This window comes from Danio aesculapii, chromosome 15, assembly GCF_903798145.1.
Source record: "Danio aesculapii chromosome 15, fDanAes4.1, whole genome shotgun sequence".
NCBI classification, from domain to species: domain Eukaryota; kingdom Metazoa; phylum Chordata; class Actinopteri; order Cypriniformes; family Danionidae; genus Danio; species Danio aesculapii.
The window spans coordinates 7,599,699-7,623,970 of NC_079449.1; the positions used below are offsets into that span (position 1 = coordinate 7,599,699).

The following is a 24,272-nucleotide window of genomic DNA, read 5'->3' on the forward strand; positions in this document are numbered from 1 at the left end:
AATTAATGGAAAGTGAATGAGACTGGACGTTTCGAGCCAAAAAGATTCAAATGGCTGTGCCCGCTCATACGCAGAGAATAAGGTGAATAGGATGGTTGCAATGTGAAACAAAAATTTAAAAATGCAAATGATATATATGTACACAAACAAACACAAATATATGAATATATGCATGTATGCATACAGAAATGTGTAAATAAATATACAAGAGAAATAAAAACTATATACATAATGTCAGAGAAGTACATAAATGAAAAAAAAGATTACTAAGATTATTGTAAAACAGATCAAACAGAAAGAAGAGATAGTTTGTTGTCACCTATATCCTGAGACATCTTAATCATTTCTGTCAGTTTTGATAAGGGAGATCAAACTGTCATGCATTTGGTTCCAATGAAGGATTGTTGAAATCTTTGCTCTGTTAATTAAGGCAGTGGAGTGTTCTAGTCGAACAATGTCTATAAAATAGTATTACCATTGCTGAACTGACAGGAGATTAGGAGGGAACCAGGAACTGATGATTGTTTTCTTTGCAGCTGTTATCATTATTCAATTTCATCAAAATAATTTATTCGTTTTTTTTTCTTTTTGCTGAATAATTCAAGATTTTTCTTGTCAAAGACTAGGAAAAACTATGAACACCATGTTATTTTCTGTTTGCAGTGCTTTAAAGTGGAAATTATAGTACAGTATAAGTGGGATTCTTTGCTTGTTTTCTGTTACAAAAAGTTACAATATTTAAATTATTATTGAGTATTATTATATTAAAAAGTGGAATTTTTGCTTTAGTAATACTAGTTATTGTGTTAAAGTGCTTAATAAAAATTGATAAAAAGTGACAACACATTTATTTTTTGTTTACTTTCATTCATGGCAAACACAGTTTCTGATTTAAAACACAAGAATGAGTAATAAAAGATTGATGATTATAACACTGAAGCTTTAAAGGCAAATAAAATGCATCATAGACATGATTTGTTTGCTAAACTCACTCAAATAATTGAAAATTGGCTGAAATGTTTTTATAGCAAAATCACTATTAACATTTGTTTTTGACCTGCTGTGTCCACACAACCAGCTTTGTCAAAAAACAAGTTTTCATTGAGAAATGTTCCTTTTTGGTGTGAAAATGTTTGTACGTGTTCTAAATAAAGTTTAAAAAACTTTTTCTCAGGTTTTAAACAATAAGTTGGAGGTTCAGTGTTCAGAACTGAGCTCTGCACTTCACTCATTAACACAGGAAAACGCCAAACTACAGACTGAATACCAGAACAACATCAAGGTACAGTATTCTAATTATTCATTCATTCGTTTTCTTTTCGGCTTAGTCCCTTTATTAATCAAGGGTCGCCACAGCGGAATGAACCGCCAACTTATCCTCATATGTTTTCCAGCATATGTTTTACTCAGCGGATGCCCTTCCAGCTGCAGCTCATCACTGGGAAACACCCATACATTCTCATTCACACACATACACTACGGACTATTTAGCTTACCCAATTCACCTGTACAGCATGTCTTTGGACTGTGGGGTAAACCGGAGCACCCGGAAAAAACCCACTCGAACACAAGGAGAACATGCAAACTCCACACAGAAATGCCAACTGACCCAGCCGATGCACGAACAAGCAACCTTCTTGCTGTGAGGTGACAGTGCTACCTACTGCACATTGCGCATTTGCATATTCATATTGCCAAATCTTTTTATCTAACCTGAAACAACTGAATTACCAGATTGTGGAGGAATTATTCATTAAGTCAACAGTAGTTCAGTGTATAAAATATGAAAGCAAAAGATAATAATTAATATAATTAAGAGTAATAAAGGATAACACTTTACAATAAGGTTGTATTAGTTAATATTCATGTATTTTACCAACATGAACAAACTATTTATTTATTACAGTATTTATTCATCTTTGCTAATGTAAGGTAATCTAATACCGTTGTTTATTGTTAGTTCATGTTAACTTAGTGCATTAACTGATGTAAACAAGCACAACATTGCAATATTACTAATGCATTAGTGTATGTTGAACGATGATTAATGATTGCTGTTCAAGTATTGTTCTGTATGAGTTCTGTATATGTTAGTAAATATATTTAAGTGGACCTATTATGCAAAAATCACTTTTATAAGGGGTTTAAACACAGTTGTGTGGCAAAAATCTGTGAATATAACCAGCTGCTAATAGTAAAGTAATTATTTCTACTTTTTTATTTGCATAATCACACTTGATGAAAACAGTCTGCAGAAACACATTGATCAACATTCTCCTCTTGTATGTCATCAGAGGGAGAAAACCCCGCTCATTAGTGAACATCTCTCTCTCATTAGCATACGACGTTAGTCTTGTTTTTAATCTGCCACTATGCTAACATGTAGGCATTTGTAGCTCCGCCCTCTTTTGAAAAGAGCACAATCTCATTAGAATTTAAAGTGACAGTCACCAAAATGGATCGAAGCCTTATAGGGTCAGATTCAAAGAGTTATAAACATTATTTGTGTGGTATTTTGAGATGAAACTTCACATACACACTCTAGGGTCATCAAGAGACTTATTTTACATTTAGTCAAAAGGAGTATAATAGATCTCCTTTAACTAGTGAAACCTTATTGTCAGGTATGACTGAGTAAAGAGTAAAAATGCCAGTTTGCATTGAACAAAGTTGATCAATGACACAGTTTTTCATTTTTCCTCATTGTTTAGGCAGAGCGGGATCGTGTGTCTAAACACCTCAAGGAGCAGGATCTGCTTTTAGACACAGCCAGGAGGAACATCCAGGCTGAACTACAGAGAACCATATCAGAGAAACTCGCCCTGCAGAAAGAGCTGTGAGTTACACACACCTTCATTACTGCAGATCACACACAGCTGGAGGTTCACGACCCACAGCAGGCTAGAGACAAACACTTCCTACAACACGTGTTGATGATATCAAACACGGTTTCAAGCAGGATTTGGGGCTAAAGTTCATTCTACCTGTAGATTATGCAGATGGAAACATGTTGCTCATCCTTAAAAACAATACACAAAACTACACAGACAAACTATTAAACAATTGCTGTAAATCAATTTTGTTGTAATGCTATGTAGAATAAAAATTTCCTGCGGTGAATCTAATACAAAATCATCACAATTGCCAATATTTTAATGATTTATAAAAGATCAAGCATGGATATAAACTGTATATCCATGCTATAAGGTATCATGGTCGATCATTTATATTTTAATTTAATCATTCATTTTTCTTCGGCTTATTCCCTCTATTCAGGGGTCACCACAGCAGAATGAACTGCCAACTAATCCAGCATATGTTTTACACAGCGGGTGCCCTTCCATCTGCAATCCAGTTCTGGGAAACACCCATACACACTCATTCACACTCATACATTACGTCCCAATTTCTTTCATTCATTCTCTTTTTGGCTTAGTCCCTTTATTAATCCGGGGTCACCACAGCGGAATGAACCACTTACGGCCAATTTAGTTTATCCAATTCACCTATACCACATGTGTTTGGACTGTGGAGGAAGTTGGAGCACCCGGAGGAAACCCACACACAGGGAGAACATGCAAACTCCACACAAAAATGCCAACTGGCCCAGCCAGAACTCGAACCAGCGACCTTCTTGCTGTGAGGCGACAGTGCTAACCACTGAGCCACCGTGCCGCCACAATCATGATTTTCAAAAGCATTGCAGCATAATAATAGTATTACTGTGAGTGTTTATTAATGCCGTTTGTTGTTCACTTTTAGCATCTGACAGAGTATTTGGAGCTGGAAACTGTGATATGGGATGTCAGGTTTAACAAAGCGAATTGTGTTTTGAAGGGAGACGCTGAAGATGGAACATTCCAGACTGCAGCAGAGTTCTCTGGTTTCCCAGGAAACAGCTGTCAATCATCTGCAGATGCTGGAACAGACCATTGAGAGGCTGAAAGGGGAGATCGGCAGTGCTTTGAGAGATGGAGAGATGCTGAGAGAGGAGAGAGATCACATACATAGTCAAGTGAGTCCAGCGGATAATAAAAGAACAGGAATAAAAATAAATAAATAAAAGATCCCTTAAAAAACTTTCTGCAGATTTATTAGGTGTGGATTTATTTCCTGGATTTATTAGGTGTAGTGTTAACATTTATTTTATACTGTAAATCTCTGAATATTATTTGATTTCTTAAAAATAATGGCATTTAGAGATTTTATTCCACTTTAATCAGGATTATTCCACAAAATATAATTTTTTTTAACAATTCTAAAGTTAAAAAAATTGGTATTGTGTGTGTTGTCTAAAAAAATGTGTTTAAAAAAATAGCACTTTTAAAAAAGAATATTATTAACATTTTAAAAGCCATTTTATTATATACATTTGTATTTTTTGGGGGGGGGGGGAGGGAGTTGTAGAAAAAAGATCTAAATGACATTAATAAAGTAAACTATCAGAATAGAATAAAACAAAAAATTGTACAGTATGAAACAAAACTTTTGCTTAATCATAAATATATTTTCATTTAGAATAAAAAAATTTTTAACGCTGCATTAGTTTTTTATATGTTTATTTACAGCGGGGGAAATAAGTATTGAACACGTCACCATTTTTCTCAGAAATATTTGTAAAGGTGCCGTTCACTTAAAATTTTTCCCAGATGTTGGTAACAACCAAAGCAATCCATATATGCAAAGAAAACAAATCCAATTAGTTAAGTTATGTGTAATAAAATGAAATGACTCAAGGAAAAAGTATTAAACAGATGATAAAAGGGAGGTGTAGAAAGGCAGTGAAAGCCCAGACAGCAGCTGAAATCTCTCAATAATTGTTTAGCAACCCTCTGCCCTTCCTCACAGAAGTTAACCCCCGCTTTTGGGCAGCCCTCATCCGACCTCTTTATGCAGCCCAAAGGACCGAGCCGTCCCGGGAGACACCTGCAAATACCCAGAGTTGGACCATGGGCCATATGGCCATTCAACGCCGGCGCAGACCTGGACAGTCTCGTCCAGCCTGGCACCACTTTGTGTTTAAAAAGGGATCATTTGTCCCGATGGGCTTTCAACCAAGGCTGAACCTGGACGCGGGTGTCCCACGCGACACTTTTACCAGAGGAGACAGGGATCATTTGTCCCAATTGGGACTTAGCAAAGGCTGAACCTGGACGCGGGCGTCCCACGCGACACTTCTAACAGAGGAGATAGGGATCATTTGTCCCATTCGAAGCTATTTTTTATCAATCACAGATAAAGACACTGAACACCATATGACCTTTATTGTTCAATTTTTATTTAGGAAGATTCAGAGTCTTCTGTTGCTTCGAGGGGGCGTTTCCCCTTCGAAGGCGGCCATGGCAGCGTCCTCCTGCTAGTTCCCTCCTGAAAAAGAGAAAAGGCCAGTTACCTAACACCACACGTCCCTCTGTTGAGGTCCATGCCAAAAAGGAACTGATTTACCATGGGTGACCCGGGACTCTCTGCCCTCTGGCGCCCCTTCCTTGAGTGGCGTTCTCTGCCCGCTGCCTCCTCCTCCTCCTCCTCCTCCTCCTCCTCCTCCTCCTCCTCCACCAAGGCCCTCTCGAAGAGTCTGCGGTGCTCACGTGCTTGGAGAGGGCCTAGGTGAAGCGCGTAGAACTTGTCTGAGGTTGAGGTATCGTGGCACATGAATTGGGCCACCTTCCTGCGATCCTCGGAAGAATGTGAATTCTTTGCCTGCGTCAGAGACAGACAGAGACTTTTTGTGGTCAAAGCCGCTGGCAGTCATGGGGGTCAGCGGGGGGGCACTGGCATAGATACTCACGTGGGTCGCGATGGCAGTTCGGACGTCAGTGAAGGTGGGCTTGCCGGGAAGCCCCATGCTGGTCCATGCAGATTGAAAATATTTGTTCAGGGTTCGACAGGGACTGGATCTGGAAGTAAAAAAAAAATAGGAGGCCTGGCTCCCCCCGGGGAGGCTAGCCCGCAGCTGCAAGAACCTCCTGAACCAGCTGTATTCTTCCTTGTTGAGAGACAGCTGAGCCGCGCCGAAGGCTCGGTTTGTCTTATGCGTGGTGATCTGGGAAAAACAGAGAAGATAAGTGAGCCCTACCCCTGGTGGCCCCCACATGCAACGTTCCACTCACGTTTATGACATAGGCGGACTCGTCCGGGCTTCTGGAAGCCTCTTGGACCTCCTGGATGGTCAGGTTCTGGAAGACCCCACAGCGATGGCCCGTGATGCAGGTCAGGTAGCCGGTCAGGTAGCCGTAGAAGCGCCACTGCTGCCTGGTGTCTGGGCTGGACTCGAGGCCGTCTGACGGAGGGAAGTTAGGCGTTAGACTTTTCCAACAAACCATGTTACACCACCAACGGTTTAAACTTAGCGATAGCCGCTGGTGCCCCAAGGCAAAAAGATAATGTCTGCTCCGGGGCGCCAGCGGCTCTCGGTCAAACCGAGCCACATCAGCGTACCCACCCCTTAACCCCCATTCGGGGGTTAAGGGGTGGGTACGCTGACGTGGCTCGGTTTGGCCGAGAGCCGCTGGCGCCCCGGAGCAGACATTATCTTTTTGCCTTGGGGCACCGAGCCACGTCAGCGTACCCACCCCTTAACCCCCATTCGGGGGTTAAGGGGTGGGTACGCTGACGTGGCTCGGTTTGACCGAGAGCCGCTGGCGCCCCGGAGCAGACATTATCTTTTTGCCTTGGGGCACCGAGCCACGTCAGCGTACCCACCCCTTAACCCCCATTCGGGGGTTAAGGGGTGGGTACGCTGACGTGGCTCGGTTTGACCGAGAGCCGTTGGTGCCCTGGAGCAGAAGAGGGAAGAACGGAGAGAAGGTCAGCGTTTCCACCGCCACTGGTGGAAACGCAGACCGGCGGGGACCAAACACTCACCTAGAAGGGCAGGTATTTTTCTCCCAGCCGTCCGATGACAGCGTAGCAGGGTGGCTTTGGAGATGAGTCTGCCTTCTTTGGCCTGCTTGGTCCTAACCTCGTGTACCACGACGCGGCGGCGTATGCCGCGAATGAGAGCTCGAAGCTCCCTGCGAATCAGCACCAGGGTGGTACTGGAGAGGCGGCAGGAGGCCGGCGGGGTTTCGGAGAGATAATCCAGGAACTGCGCCACGTTCTTCAGGTAGTGCTGCCTCGTGGGCTCGGCCATGCCCGTTTGGCCTAGCAGGGCAGACCAGGCTCGGATGCGCGCCGGTTGGTTGAGGAAGGACAAGGTTTCTGGGTCCGCGTGGCCTGTCGCCATGAAGCCTAGGAAGGCCTTGACCCTCGCCAGTTTGGAGGCCACGTTATTCCACAGACGGGCGGTGGGCTCGCTCCCCAATTGGAAACCCTCGAACTCTGCCAAAAGCAAGTCTGCAGAACGGGGGCGAAAGTCAAAAGTCAGCCTAGACGACATACACCCACCACCAGCCCAACAGAGAAGTGCCATAACCATACTCAACTCAAGGCGCGGGCGTGGTCCGGGTACGGGTACTTTGTTGGATCGTAGGCTTCCACAGGCCCGGAGGCCGCCCGGAGACCTCGGGCCGCCCCTCGCCCGGGGGCCGGCCCTCGCCCGGGGGCGGGGTCGGGGGATGGTGCCGGCGGGGCAGGACACGACCTTGCCCGCCTGCTCTTCCTCCCCTCTTCCCCCCTCCTCAACTCTCGATAGCGGCGGGCGAATTGGAGCTGGGCGGACCTCACCTTGTCCACCTGCTTGCGGAGCTCTGAGAGCTGGGCCTGTATGCGCTCCGTTGCGAGCCTGCAGCGGGGGTCGGCGCAGGGACGCTCGGCTTCCGGGCCGTCTGGTTCCCGTTCCTCCTCGGAGGACGACGCCAGCCGAGACACCACGGGTACTGTCGGTTGAGTGGACCGCAACCACCGCAACTCTCGAGCCACTTTCCGACGCCTCGCTCGGCCCATAGCCTCCTTCCTGGCCGAGACGGAGAGCTCGGCGTGCTGCTTCAGGTGTCTGTCTAGGCGGGCCGGCGTCCTCCGGCAGCCGGGCACCGGGCACGCCGTCTTCCGCATGTCCACGCGCCCAGCGGCGAGCGCCAGCAAAAGCTTCTTCTCGTCCGCGTTCGACACCTTGTGAACCGCAGACAGGTGCGGCGAGAGGCGGCTGTAGACGTTGAAGCAGAGCGCACATTCGGCCATGACCGTCCAAGACCAAGGCTGGAGGGAGAGAGACCCACATGCCGCGTGGAGCGGTTTAAAAGATGGCGGACGAAGCGTCCGCTTCCGCGTCAGCGACGCTGGTTCCCCCTCCCCCTCTTAAAGGGGAAGGACCGATACCTACGAGATCCCTTTGATCCAACTTGTATGGAAGCAGTTGTTACGACTTTTGGTGGATTTTTGTCCCAGGAACAACGCACCATTTCAGGCAGCCTCACCGTGCCAGCAGCGGGGACTTTCGCTGCTTTTTGATTTATTCCCCTTTTCCCACACAAAGGGATGGGCATGAGCCCCGCCGAACACGCACCGTTTTGGGCAGCTTGTACTGCGCCAGCCCGCAGGGGGCTTTTTTGCATAAAGCTTTTTATCGTTCCCTTCTCTGCCCCCACAAAGGGATGGCATGAGCCCGGCCAAACACGCACAGTTTTGGGCAGCTTGGACTGCGCCAGCCCGCGGGGGGCTTTTTGAATAAGCCTTTTTATAGTTCCCTTTTCTGCCCCCACAAAGGGATGGCATGAGCCCGGCCGAACACGCAACGTTTTGGGCAGCTTGGACTGCACCAGCCGCGGGGGCTTTATACATGGCTTTTTCCCACTTTCAAAGCAGTGTCGTAGAACCCCATCGAACACGCACCTTTTCCGGGGCTCACCGCATCATGAACCGCAACCATCAAAAAGGAGGGGCCAGACCGTAAGCCCGGACACCACTGACCCCGGCTTGTTTCACCTCGCCAGAGACTACTAGCGGCCACCCTCCGCCTCCACCAGCCACCCCCACACACCTCCGGGGGAGAGGGGTAGGGGGGGTCAGGTGGGGCAGGGGAGACCGCCGAGGGCCGGCAAGGATAAACCCGAAGGGGTGGGCGTGCTTGCGGACGGGCAGGAGACGCAGCACTGGTCACGCACACACACAGGGGCTGGAGCCAGCACCAGCCCGTACCCCACACGGCCCCTGGGCTCGACACACCACGCTGGAGACTCTACCGAGCCCACCTACCACCCCCAGCCCTTGTTCCAGGGCGAGGGCGGCGCGGACTGAGAATCAGCAGGGGGGGGACAAAGCACAGGGGGTCAGGCGGGCGGGCTGGCGGGCAGAGCGCCGGACATGCTCTTGGTCAAAACCAGACGGGCCATTTGAGTTTTTTTTCCTCCCACAGATAGAGGCGGGAAAGGGGGGGGTTGTGTGCGGAGGGACACCCCCCCACGCCTCCCTCACAGCACGCCCGAGGCAGGGAGGAACCAACCACACCCATAGAGGCCGACCCACCCATGTTGGGGCAGGTGTGCCGGGCAGGGGCCTAACCCATGGGGCGTCAAAACAAGCTCCTATCGATCAGCGTGCTTGGTGCAGGCGCGAAACGGTCAAAACCTAAGTCCAACTTTCTCAAAGCTGCCCAACCGTCAGAACCTAAGTCCACATTTCTTCGCCGTCGCCGAATTCTCGATGGGAGGTCAGAGACAATCGGCGCCGGACAGGCACCTCCAGGCGCGGGACGTCCCGAAAAAGGGGTCTCCCTTCGGGCATGGCTTGGCGGGCTGGGGCCTGGGTCTCATAAAGTACCCCGGTGAGCGTCGCCAAGCCCTTGCCACCGGCCGTTCCCGAGACCAACCATCTTCATCATGGCCCCAAATGGACTTTGGTTTCAAAAGCTTGCTGGAAAGACCTACCATCATCCCAAATGCTGATGCTGACACCCAGGGCCACCGCTCCCACCCCCTTTCCCCCAGGGCCCACACCCTTTCCGGGGGCAGGGGCCCACGTCAGAGGGGCTGGAGCCCCTGACTCCCAAGGCCACCACTGACAGCCCCTTTCCCCCAGGGCCCACACCCTGTCCGGGGGCAAGGGCCCACACCCTGTCCGGGGGCCGGGGCCCAGGTTACAGGGGCTGGAGCCCCTGACTCCCAAGGCCACCACTGACAGCCCCTTTCCCCCAGGGCCCACACCCTTTCCGGGGGCAGGGGCCCACGTCAGAGGGGCTGGAGCCCCTGACTCCCAAGGCCACCACTGACAGCCCCTTTCCCCCAGGGCCCACACCCTGTCCGGGGGCAAGGGCCCACACCCTGTCCGGGGGCCGGGGCCCAGGTTACAGGGGCTGGAGCCCCTGACTCCCAAGGCCACCACTGACAGCCCCTTTCCCCCAGGGCCTACACCCTTTCCGGGGGCAGGGGCCCACGTCAGAGGGGCTGGAGCCCCTGACTCCCAAGGCCACCACTGACAGCCCCTTTCCCCCAGGGCCCACACCCTGTCCGGGGGCAGGGGCCCAGGTTACAGGGGCTGGAGCCCCTGACTCCCAAGGCCACCACTGACAGCCCCTTTCCCCCAGGGCCCACACCCTTTCCGGGGGCAGGGGCCCACGTCAGAGGGGCTGGAGCCCCTGACTCCCAAGGCCACCACTGACAGCCCCTTTCCCCCAGGACCCACACCCTGTCCGGGGGCAAGGGCCCACACCCTGTCCGGGGGCCGGGGCCCAGGTTACAGGGGCTGGAGCCCCTGACTCCCAAGGCCACCACTGACAGCCCCTTTCCCCCAGGGCCCACACCCTTTCCGGGGGCAGGGGCCCACGTCAGAGGGGCTGGAGCCCCTGACTCCCAAGGCCACCACTGACAGCCCCTTTCCCCCAGGGCCCACACCCTGTCCGGGGGCAAGGGCCCACACCCTGTCCGGGGGCCGGGGGCCGGGGCCCAGGTTACAGGGGCTGGAGCCCCTGACTCCCAAGGCCACCACTGACAGCCCCTTTCCCCCAGGGCCCACACCCTTTCCGGGGGCAGGGGCCCACGTCAGAGGGGCTGGAGCCCCTGACTCCCAAGGCCACCACTGACAGCCCCTTTCCCCCAGGGCCCACACCCTGTCCGGGGGCAAGGGCCCAGGTTACAGGGGCTGGAGCCCCTGACTCCCAAGGCCACCACTGACAGCCCCTTTCCCCCAGGGCCCACACCCTTTCCGGGGGCAGGGGCCCAGGTTACAGGGGCTGGAGCCCCTGACTCCCAAGGCCACCACTGACAGCCCCTTTCCCCCAGGACCCACACCCTGTCCGGGGGCAAGGGCCCACACCCTGTCCGGGGGCCGGGGCCCAGGTTACAGGGGCTGGAGCCCCTGACTCCCAAGGCCACCACTGACAGCCCCTTTCCCCCAGGGCCCACACCCTTTCCGGGGGCAGGGGCCCAGGTTACAGGGGCTGGAGCCCCTGACTCCCAAGGCCACCACTGACAGCCCCTTTCCCCCAGGGCCCACACCCTTTCCGGGGGCAGGGGCCCACGTCAGAGGGGCTGGAGCCCCTGACACCCAGGGCCACCACTCCCACCCCCTGTCCCCCAGGGCCCGCACCCTTTCCGGGGCAAGCACCGGGCCCAAAGGGTCTTCTAGTTTGACACCTGCTCACCAGCAGACCCCGGGCACCCCACACTTAAGCCACGAACATTGACTTAGCTAGTGGCACTCGCTACGCAGACGTGCCTTTGGTGAACCATCTGGATGTGGGGAACCACCCTCTCCATCACCTCGCCCGTACTGTGGTACAGAGATAGCTCGGGGGCACCAGCCTTTCCCACTACCGCCACCCGGCGCAGTGCTCAATTTGTTGAGGCGGCTGGGGTGCACCAGCGGCACGTAGTTCCAGGGGCGTTCAATATGGGAGTTTTGTGCTTGCCTTCTTCCAGTGTCGGACGTTCGCCCCGGCCAAGGCCAAGGCCAAGGCCAAGGCCAAGGCCAACAGCACTGGCCGGGTTCGGGGCACTGTCTTTGGGCAAGACTTAAATGTCTGAACCGCTTGGTTGGGGCGGGACCCCCACCCTCCAAGGCCAACGGCGCTGGCCTGGATCGGGACACTTTTGTGGGCAAGCCTTTAATGTCTGAACCGCTTGTTTGGGGCGGGACCCCCACCCCCCAATGCCAGCGGCGCTGGCCGGGATCGGGGCACTATCTCGGGGCAAGCCTTTAATGTCTGACCCGCTTGTTTGGGGCGGGATCCCTACCCCCCAATGCCAGCGGCGCTGGCCGGGATCGGGGCACTGTCTTTGGGCCTGACTTCAATGTCTGAACCGCTTGGTTGGGGCGGGACCCCCATGCCCCCAATGACAATGGTGCTGGCCGGGATCGGGACACTTTTGTGGGCAGCCAGCCAAGCCATTGACCCCCCTGGGTCGTTCAAACGCAAAGCCGCCAAAACCTAAGTCCACATTTCTACGCCTTCCCCGAATTCCAGATGGCAGGTCAGAGACAGTCAGCCCCAGACAGGCACCCCCAGGCGCGTGACATCCCGGAAAAGGGGTCTCCCGTCGGGCATGGCTTGGCGGGATGGGGGCCTGGGTCTCACCAAGTACTCCGGTGAGCGTTGACACTAGCCACGCGAATTCTCGCTCAATCAACTGTGTCACTGGTGCCCCTGGAACCCCCCTCGCCGCACCAGAGCCAACAGTGCTCGCCCGGGGTCGGGGCACTGTTCCTGGGTAAACCTGCATGTCTCAGCCCCTTGGCTGGGTTTCCCCATGCCCACGGGCGCCCTCCAGCTCGCCCGGGGTCGGGGCACTGTTCCTGGGTAAACCTGCATGTCTCAGCCCCTTGGCTGGGTTTCCCCATGCCCACGGGCGCCCTCCAGCTCGCCCGGGGTCGGGGCACTGTTCCTGGGTAAGCCTGCAATGTCTCAGCCCCTTGGCTGGGTTTCCCCATGCCCACGGGCGCCCTCCAGCTCGCCCGGGGTCGGGGCACTGTTCCTGGGTAAACCTGCATGTCTCAGCCCCTTGGCTGGGTTTCCCCATGCCCACGGGCGCCCTCCAGCTCGCCCGGGGTCGGGGCACTGTTCCTGGGTAAACCTGCATGTCTCAGCCCCTTGGCTGGGTTTCCCCATGCCCACGGGCGCCCTCCAGCTCGCCCGGGGTCGGGGCACTGTTCCTGGGTAAGCCTGCAATGTCTCAGCCCCTTGGCTGGGTTTCCCCATGCCCACGGGCGCCCTCCAGCTCGCCCGGGGTCGGGGCACTGTTCCTGGGTAAACCTGCATGTCTCAGCCCCTTGGCTGGGTTTCCCCATGCCCACGGGCGCCCTCCAGCTCGCCCGGGGTCGGGGCACTGTTCCTGGGTAAGCCTGCAATGTCTCAGCCCCTTGGCTGGGTTTCCCCATGCCCACGGGCGCCCTCCAGCTCGCCCGGGGTCGGGGCACTGTTCCTGGGTAAACCTGCAATGTCTCAGCCCCTTGGCTGGGTTTCCCCATGCCCACGGGCGCCCACCAGCTCGCCCGGGGTCGGGGCACTGTTCCTGGGTAAACCTGCATGTCTCAGCCCCTTGGCTGGGTTTCCCCATGCCCACGGGCGCCCTCCAGCTCGCCCGGGGTCGGGGCACTGTTCCTGGGTAAGCCAGCCTGGCCATTGAACCCCTGGTTCGTTCAAACGCAAAGCCGCCAAAACCTAAGTCCACATTTCTACGCCTTCCCCGAATTCCAGATGGCAGGTCAGAGACAGTCAGCCCCAGACAGGCACCCCCAGGCGCGTGACATCCCGGAAAAGGGGTCTCCCGTCGGGCATGGCTTGGCGGGATGGGGGCCTGGGTCTCACCAAGTACTCCGGTGAGCGTTGACACTAGCCACGCGAATTCTCGCTCAATCAACTGTGTCACTGGTGTCCCTGGAACCCCCCTCGCCGCACCAGAGCCAACAGTGCTCGCCCGGGGTCGGGGCACTGTTCCTGGGTAAACCTGCATGTCTCAGCCCCTTGGCTGGGTTTCCCCATGCCCACGGGCGCCCTCCAGCTCGCCCGGGGTCGGGGCACTGTTCCTGGGTAAACCTGCAATGTCTCAGCCCCTTGGCTGGGTTTCCCCATGCCCACGGGCGCCCTCCAGCTCGCCCGGGGTCGGGGCACTGTTCCTGGGTAAACCTGCATGTCTCAGCCCCTTGGCTGGGTTTCCCCATGCCCACGGGCGCCCTCCAGCTCGCCCGGGGTCGGGGCACTGTTCCTGGGTAAGCCTGCAATGTCTCAGCCCCTTGGCTGGGTTTCCCCATGCCCACGGGCGCCCTCCAGCTCGCCCGGGGTCGGGGCACTGTTCCTGGGTAAACCTGCATGTCTCAGCCCCTTGGCTGGGTTTCCCCATGCCCACGGGCGCCCTCCAGCTCGCCCGGGGTCGGGGCACTGTTCCTGGGTAAACCTGCAATGTCTCAGCCCCTTGGCTGGGTTTCCCCATGCCCACGGGCGCCCTCCAGCTCGCGCGGGGTCGGGGCACTGTTCCTGGGTAAGCCAGCCTGGCCATTGAACCCCTGGTTCGTTCAAACGCAAAGCCGCCAAAACCTAAGTCCACATTTCTACGCCTTCCCCGAATTCCAGATGGCAGGTCAGAGACAATCAGCCCCAGACAGGCACCTCCAGGCGCGGGACATCCCGGAAAAGGGGTCTCCCGTCGGGCATGGCTTGGCGGGATGGGGCCTGGGTCTCACCAAGTACTCCGGTGAGCGTTGACACTAGCCACGCGAATTCTCGCTCAATCAACTGTGTCACTGGTGCCCCTGGAACCCCCCTCGTCGCGCCAGAGCCAACAGTGCTTGCCCGGGGTCGGGGCACTGTTCCTGGGTAAGCCTGCAATGTCTCAGCCCCTTGGCTGGGTTTCCCCATGCCCACGGGCGCCCTCCAGCTCGCCCGGGGTCGGGGCACTGTTCCTGGGTAAGCCAGCCTGGCCATTGAACCCCTGGTTCGTTCAAACGCAAAGCCGCCAAAACCTAAGTCCACATTTCTACGCCTTCCCCGAATTCCAGATGGCAGGTCAGAGACAATCAGCCCCAGACAGGCACCTCCAGGCGCGGGACATCCCGGAAAAGGGGTCTCCCGTCGGGCATGGCTTGGCGGGATGGGGCCTGGGTCTCACCAAGTACTCCGGTGAGCGTTGACACTAGCCACGCGAATTCTCGCTCAATCAACTGTGTCACTGGTGCCCCTGGAACCCCCCTCATCGCGCCAGAGCCAACAGTGCTTGCCCGGGGTCGGGGCACTGTTCCTGGGTAAGCCTGCAATGTCTCAGCCCCTTGGCTGGGTTTCCCCATGCCCACGGGCGCCCTCCAGCTCGCCCGGGGTCGGGGCACTGTTCCTGGGTAAGCCTGCAATGTCTCAGCCCCTTGGCTGGGTTTCCCCATGCCCACGGGCGCCCACCAGCTCGCCCGGGGTCGGGGCACTGTTCCTGGGTAAGCCTGCAATGTCTCAGCCCCTTGGCTGGGTTTCCCCATGCCCACGGGCGCCCTCCAGCTCGCCGGGGGTCGGGGCACTGTTCCTGGGTAAGCCAGCCTGGCCCTTGACCCCCTGGTTCGTTCAAACGCAAAGCCGCCAAAACCTAAGTCCACAATTCTTCGCCTTCCCCGAATTCCAGATGGCAGGTCAGAGACAATCAGCCCCGGACAGGCACCTCCAGGCGCGGGACATCCCGGAAAAGGGGTCTCCCGTCGGGCAGGGCTTGGCGGGCTGGGGCCTGGGTCTCACCAAGTACCCCGTCGAGCGCCGACACCACCAGCCACGCTAATTCTCACTCACCCAACTGTGCCACTGGATCCCCAAATGGGCTTGATCGTCTTTTCAAAAGCTGGCTGGAAAGACCAACCATCATCCAAATGAGGCTTTGTTGTTCCAATCAATTATTTTACTTCCTCATTGTAATTGAATATTAGCTGCTTCAGTCCAACAGTGGACTGCTTCAGTGGCTACATTAGCAGGAGGATAAAGATGACACCAGAGTGGACATTTCAGCAGGACAATGATCCAAAACACAGCCAAGGAGACTCTAAAATGCTTTCAAAGGATGAAAATCAGGTCCAGTGAATTGGCCCAGCCAATCCCTGACTTCAATTCATTAGAAAATACTAAATAAAGATCAGATTTGATAGACGAGACCCACAGAACCATCAAGACTTTTACACTCTGTTGAAGTCTGTGAAAAAACTCAACCTGAGCAACGCATGTGACTTCATTCTACAAAACAGAGGCGTATTTAAACTGACAAATTATTTATCATTTTCATTTAGTTGATCTTGATGTGCTAAAATAGAAAAAAATAAATGAAAAATATTGAAACCCCTTAGATGTATATAGAAACATAAACTAATAAAACAAACCCTACAGTATCCCTCCACTATAATTAAACAGGAGAATGTTTCTTAGATCTCAGTAATGCTGAAATAAAACTGATCAGCATTACCATTAAGATGTTTGTTTCACATCATGCTCACAACAGTTTATTTACAGTAAAACACAGTAAATCATAAACAAATATGAGCCATTGCTTTAATGTTCTTCTATTTCCCCATCTCAGATGAGCTCTGCAGTCTGTCTGCTGGAAAAGGAGAAGAACATCCTAGAAACACAGCTAACAGAAATCAAGGTACTTCTGACCAGATATGAAGGTCATTTTCACTAGTGCTTTCAATGAATTGAGGTATCTTTCTTTTTTTTATTAAGCATATGCTTGAAAAACAGTAAGAACATGACATGTAAACAGGGTATCAGCAGGGTCTTAAAAGTAATTAAATTTCTAAATCTAAATTGTAGACCTTAAAGTCTTAAACTCACTGAAATATTGTGTTGTAGATCTTAAATCATTTTAAACAGGTCTTAATTTTCTTATGTCCATGTAAAGCTACCCAATCGGACCAACACCCATCCAATCACTGTCATTCCATCTTAATAAAAGTTTTAACAAAAGTTTATTCATTAACTCTTATTTATTAACTCTGTTGGCCAACTCTATTTATATTTTCTATTTATAAACATATGGTTTAATAACATTTGTTTTTAATGTTAAATATTTAAACTGGCCATTAGAAAAAATTCTTAACGTTTAGCCTTGTGTAAGTCTGAAATTTCATTCCTAATGGTCTTAAAAAGGTCTTAAAATCTATAAAATAATATAAAATATAAAAATAATAAAATGAATGAATGAAATAATAATAATAATATAAAATGGGGGGCGGTGAATTTCAATTTCTACACTGATTTTTATTTCTTATTGATATAAAATGGAGCTATTTTCACGTATCTATTAACAGAAACCTTTTATTAACCAGGTAAATGAATTAAGAACCAGTTCTCATTTACAATGACGACCTGGCCAAGAGGCAACATGAAAAGCAGATATGAAGCAGCAGGGACACAATACAATAACAATTTCACAGATGCAGATAATAACTTATAAAACCAAGAAGAAACTAAATACAAGCATAGTGATCTTGTACTATTAACTGGATTGAACTTAAGGATGATTCCTAGCATCAGCAGCAGAAAACTGAAAAGAGTAGCGACCAAATGAAGTGTGAACTTTGGGTATGCAAAGATTAATAAAACTACTAGAATGCAGATTTCGATATGTTTTCTGATAAATAAGAAGTGACTGTAAATACACTCACAGGCCACTTTATTAGGTACACCTTACTATTACCGTGTTGGACTCCCTTTTGCCTTGAGAACTGCCTTAATTCTTCCTGGCATAGATTCAAAAAGGTACTGGAAATATTCCTCAGAGATTTTAGCCAATATTGACATGATCGCATCTCGCAGTTGCTGCAGATTTGTCAGCTGCACATCCATGAAGCGAATCTCCCATTCCACCACATCCCAAAGGTGCTCTATTGGATTGAGTTTTGGTGACTGTTGAGACCATTTGAGTACAGTGAACTTATTGACATGTTCAAGAAACCAGTCTGAGATGATTCACGCTTTATGATATGGCGCGTTATCCTGCTGGAAGTAGCCATCAGAAGATGGGTACACAGTGGTTATAAAGGGATGGACATGGTCAGCAACAATGCTCAGGTAGACTGTGGTGTTTACACGATGCTCAATTGGTACTAATCGACCCAAAGTTGCCAAGAAAATATCCCCCACACCATTATACCACCACCAACCTGAACAGTTGATACAAGGCAGGATGGATCTATGCTTTCATGTTGTTAATGCCAAATTCTGACCCTACCATATGAATGTGGCAGCAGAAATCGAGACTCATCAGACCAGGCAATGTTTTTCCAATCTTCTGTTGTCCAATTTTGGTGAGCCTGTGTGAATTGTAGCCTCAGTTTCCTGTTCTTAGCTGACAGGAGTGGCACCCGGTGTGGTCTTCTGCTGCTGTAGCCCATTTGCCTCAAGGTTGGACGTGTTGTGCGTTCAGAGATGCTCTTCATCATACCTCATTGTAATGAGTGTTTATTTGAGTTACTTTTGCCTTTCTGTCAGCTGGAACCAGTCTGGCCATTCTCATTTTCTTCCCTATTGTCTTGACCATGTCTACATGCCTAAATGCATTGAGTTGCTGCCATGTGATTGGCTGATTAGAAATTTACATTAACGAGCAGATAGACAGGTGTACCTAATAAAGTGGCCGGTGAGTGTATAATCCAACCCAAATCGACCCCAGAAACAAAAAAATAGAAAATGAATAAATAATAAAAAAAAATAATAATAATAATTATAATAAGGGAGTGGGGGGGGGGGTGGTAAATTTCAAGTTGTACACTGATTTTTATTTCTTCTGGGTATAAAATGAAGCTATTTTTGCATATGAACTGACTTTTATGATTGAAATGCTACACCAGCAAACAACCATAAACATGCTTTTCCCCTGTGATTGACAGGCGGAGTTGACCACGGTGAACTCAGCACTGCAGAAACAGATGGAGGAGAACAAGGAGCTGATGGAGAGCCTGGCAGCCATGGAACATCAGCAGGTTTAAGATCAAAAGATCATATGCAAGTCAGGAAAGGAAAAGCTTGTAAATCTGTATCTCTCTCGCTGTCAGGTCACTCATCGTCAGGTTGAACAGATGCTCTGGGAGATGACGGATGGCAAGAACAAACTGGCCTACGAGAAGGGCAAGTTGCAGGTCTGTTTGTGTGTGGATTTGTCGTACATATTTTGCACAGCATGACAGTCAACATGTTGCCGAAACACTTCAGACTTCAAGTAAACAGACTGTTTGCGTGTGGGTTTGTGTGTGTGTTTACTCAGGCACGTGTGCAGCAGATGGCCGCTGACCTGAAGACATTAAAAACAGAATGTACTCAACACTGTCAGTCCAAAACTGCACTGCAGAACAGTTACACACAGGTAAAGCACACACACTTGTGCAGCATCTTTTTTGGGACTTTCTAAAGATGTAATGATTTATATACAGTACTAACTATACTTTATATCATTCATTTTTCTTCGGCTCTCTATTTGAGAGGTCGCCACAGCGGAATGAACTGCCAACTATTCCAGCATATGTTTTACCGTGCAGATGCAATTTCAGTCAACCCAGCACAACCCAGCCGGGACTCGAACCAGCAACCTTCTTGCTGTGAGGTGACAGTGCTTACCACTGAGCCATGGTGACATTACATATAGACTTCATAATTGACAATATGCAACACATCAATTTTAATATTTGCTAGAGATTACATTTACAGGGCGATTTAATTATTAAAGTACTTTCAGTGAGCGTTAAATGATAACAAAGCTGCATCAAAAGTATCAAAAATGATACCACTGCTATGCTGATGATACCCAGCTATACCTCTCTTTTCACCCTTATGATCCCTCGGTTCCAGCTCGCATCTCAGCCTGCCTGTCAGACATTTCACACTGGATGAAAGATCATCATCTCCAGCTTAACCTCACAAAAACGGAAATGCTTGAAGTTTCTGCCATCCCGACTCTTCACCATAACTTTTCAATCCAGATGGATGGGGCAACCATTACTGCATCCAAAATGGTAAAAAGCCTTGAAGTAACAATTGATGACCAACTGAACTTCTCTGACCACATTTCTAGAACTGCTCGATCTTGCAGATTCGCACTCTATAACATCAGAAAGGTCCAACCCTTCCTATCTGAACATACAGCTCAACTCATTGTTCAAGCTCTTGTCCTCTCCAAACTGGACTATTGCAACTCTCTACTAGCCGGGCTTCCAGCTAATTCTATCAAACCTCTTCAGCTGCTTCAGAACGCAGCAGCACGAGTGGTCGTTGATGAACCCAAAAGAGCACATGTCACTCCGCTACTCACCCGTTTGCACTGGCTGCCAGTTGCTGCCCGCATCAAATTCAAAGCTCTGACGTTTGCTTACAAAGCGACCTCTAGCTTTGCTCCTTCGTATCTGCTCTCACTTCTGCAGATGTATGTGCCCTCCAGAAACTTGCGTTCTGTGAATGAACGTCGCCTCGTGGTTCCATCCCTAAGAGGGAAGAAATCACTTTCTTGAACTCTTGCATTCAATCTGCCCAGTTGGTGGAATGAACTCCCTAACTGCATCAGAACAGCAGAGTGACTTGCTGTCTTCAAGAAACGACTAAAAACTCAACTATTTAGTCTCCACTTTCCTTCCTAATCTTAACTCCCTCTCTGGCTATACCACTAACTGTACTCTCTCTCAAAAAAAACACATTACTAATGCTTTGCTTCTTAGACTTTACACACCTGAAACTTGCCTATAGCACTTGTTCACTGCTGCTCTTATAGTTGTGTAAATTGCTTCCTTGTCCTCATTTGTAAGTCGCTTTGGATAAAAGCATCTGCTAAATGACTAAATGTAAATGTAAAGCTGGTATTGATCACTTCTAATGTCATCATGCTAATATCAGAAACCAAATCATTAATATATGACATCCATATTTAACAACGTCCATCCAGTACTCATAATCTTGGTCTGCTTCACGACAAAGCAATCCAAGCAGAACTGAAGATCTCTGCCTCACATTTCAGTGCAGATTGGTTTATACATCTGTCACAATAAAAGCTTTGTTTATATTGAATGATGGATCACTTGAAAACTTTGCTGTTGGGTCGAGTGTAGAAGTGCAAAACACTGATATAAAACAAAATGATGGCAGTTGTTTTGTTGGCACCGAAAGCTTAAGAATATTACATAATAAATAATATATGATATGACCCTTTCAACAAGTGAACTGCTGAATATTTAACACTCTCATTCTCAAGATGCAGAGAGAAAATCAGGCTCTGAAAGATCAACTGCAGCAGCAGCACAGAGACATGGTGAGTTTGTCCAAACTGAACATGCATTAACAAAAGATCACATTTTTATGACCGAGTGTGTGTTTTACGTGTGTACAGAATGAAGTAGCGCAGACTCTGGAGAACGTCTTGTCGTCTCACACACATCTACAGCACAACACACGAACACTGAATGCAGAGCTCAGAGAAACAGCAGAGGAAATGCAGACCCTCAGAAGAGAGAGGTGTGTGTTAATGTTTATTACACTGTGTTACGACTTTTAAAGTTTGGGTTAAAGAGTTAAAATTCAGTTTGTGATTTTTCTTTTTGTGTGTGTGGGAGAGACCAAGATGACAGCGAATTTGCTAATAAATAAGTGAATTTATTTACCAAATTGAAGGAATCTAAATAGCAAAAATAGATAGAGTTGAAGTCACAATTATTAGCCCTCCTGTAAATTTCTTTTTTAAATATTTCCCAAATGATGTTGAGCAGAGCAAGGAATTTTTCACAGTATTTCCTATAATATGTTTTCTTTTGGAGAAAGTCTTATTCGTTTTATTTCGACTGGAATAAAATCAGTTTATTATTTTTTAAAACCAATTTAAGGTCAATATTATATTATATATTATATTATATATATTATGTTATATATATATTATATATATATATATATATATATATATATATATATATATATATATATATATATATATATATATATATATATATATATATATATATATATATTAGCCTCCTTATTAGTATTATTATATATATTATTATAATTAGCGTTATTTTTTTTTAAAACCAATTTAAGGTCAATATTATATTATATATTATATTATATATATTATGTTATATATATATATATATATATATATATATATATATATATATATATATATATATATATATATATATATATATATATTAGCCTCCTTATTATTATTATTATTATTATTATTATTATTATTATCGTTATTATTTTTTTAAAACCAATTTAAGGTCAATATTATATTATATATATTATATATTATATATATTATTAGCCTCCTTAAACAAATTTTTTTTTTGATTGTCTACTGCAGTGGTTCTCAATGTGGGAGTCGGGACCCCTGGGAGGTCGCGGGACAATGACAAGGGATCTCTTGGTGATTTCCAAAAGTCAAATAAATTTTATTAAACTATTAGAATGACTATATTTTATCCATAACCCACAGACGATAAAAAGAGTAATCTTTAATAGTAAAAAAAACAACAACATGCAAATGAAAGTCCATCAGCCTTTAAATTTTTTTTTTCATAGTGGATTGGTGTGTTTACTTCAGATTAACAACACAGCAATAGCATCAGCTGCAGCAGATTGATTTTATAGCACCAGGTTAAACTTTCTGACACCTTTGTGGCTATCAAATATATTAAAAATAAATACAGGCCACAACTGAACGTTAAACTGATCTCTGAGTGGCGATCTCCAAAATTAAATCAAGAATAGACTTGTGCTGAAAACATTGTGTTCATCAGTCTCATTAGGTGAGGTTAATATTAAATTAAATTATTCAAAAGGTTTTGATTGACAGTAATTAAATAATAACTTTATTTTTTTAGATTAGATTCAACTTTATTGTCATTACACATGTACAAGTAGAAGGCAACAAAATGCAGTTTTGGTCTAACCAGCAGTGCAATAGCAGCAAGTGCAGGATACAGGTATAAGTTATAGGTATAAGTGCAGTTATAGAAAAACTTTGGTAATATTTACAGATGGATGTACTATGAATATTATATACAGGTTGTATTAGCTTTGAACAGACATTTACCATAAATGAATATATGTACAGGATGCTATTAGTAATCAGAAGTGTGCAGATAGATAAACATAATTACAAATGTCCATGTGCTGTGAGTATGTACAGTTCAAATAAATGAATCAGTGCAATGAATATGTGCAAACTTTAAATGTGCAAATGTTAAATGATGATGAGTGCAGTGATTGTGAGGAGTATAAGTTAGAGGAGTGTGGGGGTGTATTGGGGGTGCAAAAGAGTCAGTGAGGGGCAGAGTTCAAAAGGGAGACAGCTCTGGGGAAAAGCTGCTCCTCAGTCTGCTGGTTTTGTCTGGGGGAGCCTGAAGTGCCTGCCGGAATTCTATAGCTTTATCTTACATTTTTAGGGGATACAAAACACAAATGTTTTGGCACAATGCCTTTCTCAGTTCCTTAAGTTACTATAAAAATAATATGGTTGTTGGCCTGTTGCACTTTTTTGTGGTGTCAATATGCTTGTGTTTATATAGGCCTATTGTTGTGTGCACAACGTTTGTATATTTATAACCACCTCTGAGTAATTTGGAAGTCGCGAGTCATTGGCATTGTTATTTTAGGGGTCATGGGCTGAAAAGTTTAGGAACCCCTGGTCTACAGAACAAACCATCATCGTACAATGGTTTGCCTAATTACCCTAACTTGCCTAATTAACCTAGTTAAGCCTTTAAATGTCACTTTAAGCTGAAAACTAGTATCCTAAAAATATCTAGTCAAATATTATGTTCTGTCATCATGGCAAAGATAAAATAATTCAGTTATTAGAAAGGAGTTATTAAAACTTGTATGTTTAGAAATAGGCGACGCAGTGGCGCAGTAGGTAGTGCTGTCGCCTCACAGCAAGAAGGTAGCTGGTTCTTGCCTCGGCTGGGTCAGTTGGCGTGTCTGTTTGGAATTTGTATGTTCTCCCTGCGTTCGCGTGGGTTTCCTCCGGGTGCTCCGGTTTCCCCCACAGTCCAAAGACATGCGCTATAGGTGAATTGGGTAAGCTAAATTGTTCGTAGTGTATGTGTGTGAATGAGTGTGTATGGATGTTTCCCAGAGATGGATTGCAGCTGGAAGGGTAAAACTTATGCTTGATAAATTGGCTGTTCATTCCTCTGTGGCGACTCCAGATTAATAAAGGGACTAAGCCGAAAAGAAAATAAATGAATGTTTAGAAATGTATTGAAAAAATCTTGTTTCTGTTAAACAGACATTGGGAGGAAATATACGCGGGGCTAAAAATTCAGGGGGGCTAATAATTCTGACTTCAACTGTACAATAAATTTACACAACCAAAAAGAATTAAATGAATAAATGAAATAGAAAGTGGCACCAAAGAAAAAATACACAAATATAACAAAAACACAAAACTAGATTGTAA

General features: G+C 48.1%; 1 protein-coding gene and 1 long non-coding RNA gene across 2 annotated transcripts in view; one reads left to right on the plus strand and one right to left on the minus strand.

Annotated features, from left to right (window-relative positions):
- The window catches only part of ccdc150 (coiled-coil domain containing 150), a 55,326-nt gene that overhangs the window by 12,914 nt on the left and 18,140 nt on the right, over positions 1-24,272 (plus strand). Inside the window, exons 7-15 of the mRNA XM_056474315.1 lie at positions 1,175-1,282; positions 2,712-2,836; positions 3,838-4,015; positions 16,407-16,475; positions 18,721-18,813; positions 18,886-18,969; positions 19,095-19,193; positions 21,066-21,122; positions 21,201-21,325. Coding sequence (XP_056330290.1) covers positions 1,175-1,282; positions 2,712-2,836; positions 3,838-4,015; positions 16,407-16,475; positions 18,721-18,813; positions 18,886-18,969; positions 19,095-19,193; positions 21,066-21,122; positions 21,201-21,325 — 938 coding nt within the window. The remainder of the gene's footprint in view (positions 1-1,174; positions 1,283-2,711; positions 2,837-3,837; positions 4,016-16,406; positions 16,476-18,720; positions 18,814-18,885; positions 18,970-19,094; positions 19,194-21,065; positions 21,123-21,200; positions 21,326-24,272) is intronic.
- LOC130242262 (uncharacterized) lies at positions 5,533-6,360 on the minus strand. Its single transcript, XR_008838953.1, has 3 exons — positions 6,111-6,360; positions 5,789-5,897; positions 5,533-5,700 (listed from the first exon to the last, which is right to left on the minus strand). It is a non-coding gene; the product is annotated as an uncharacterized LOC130242262 (long non-coding RNA).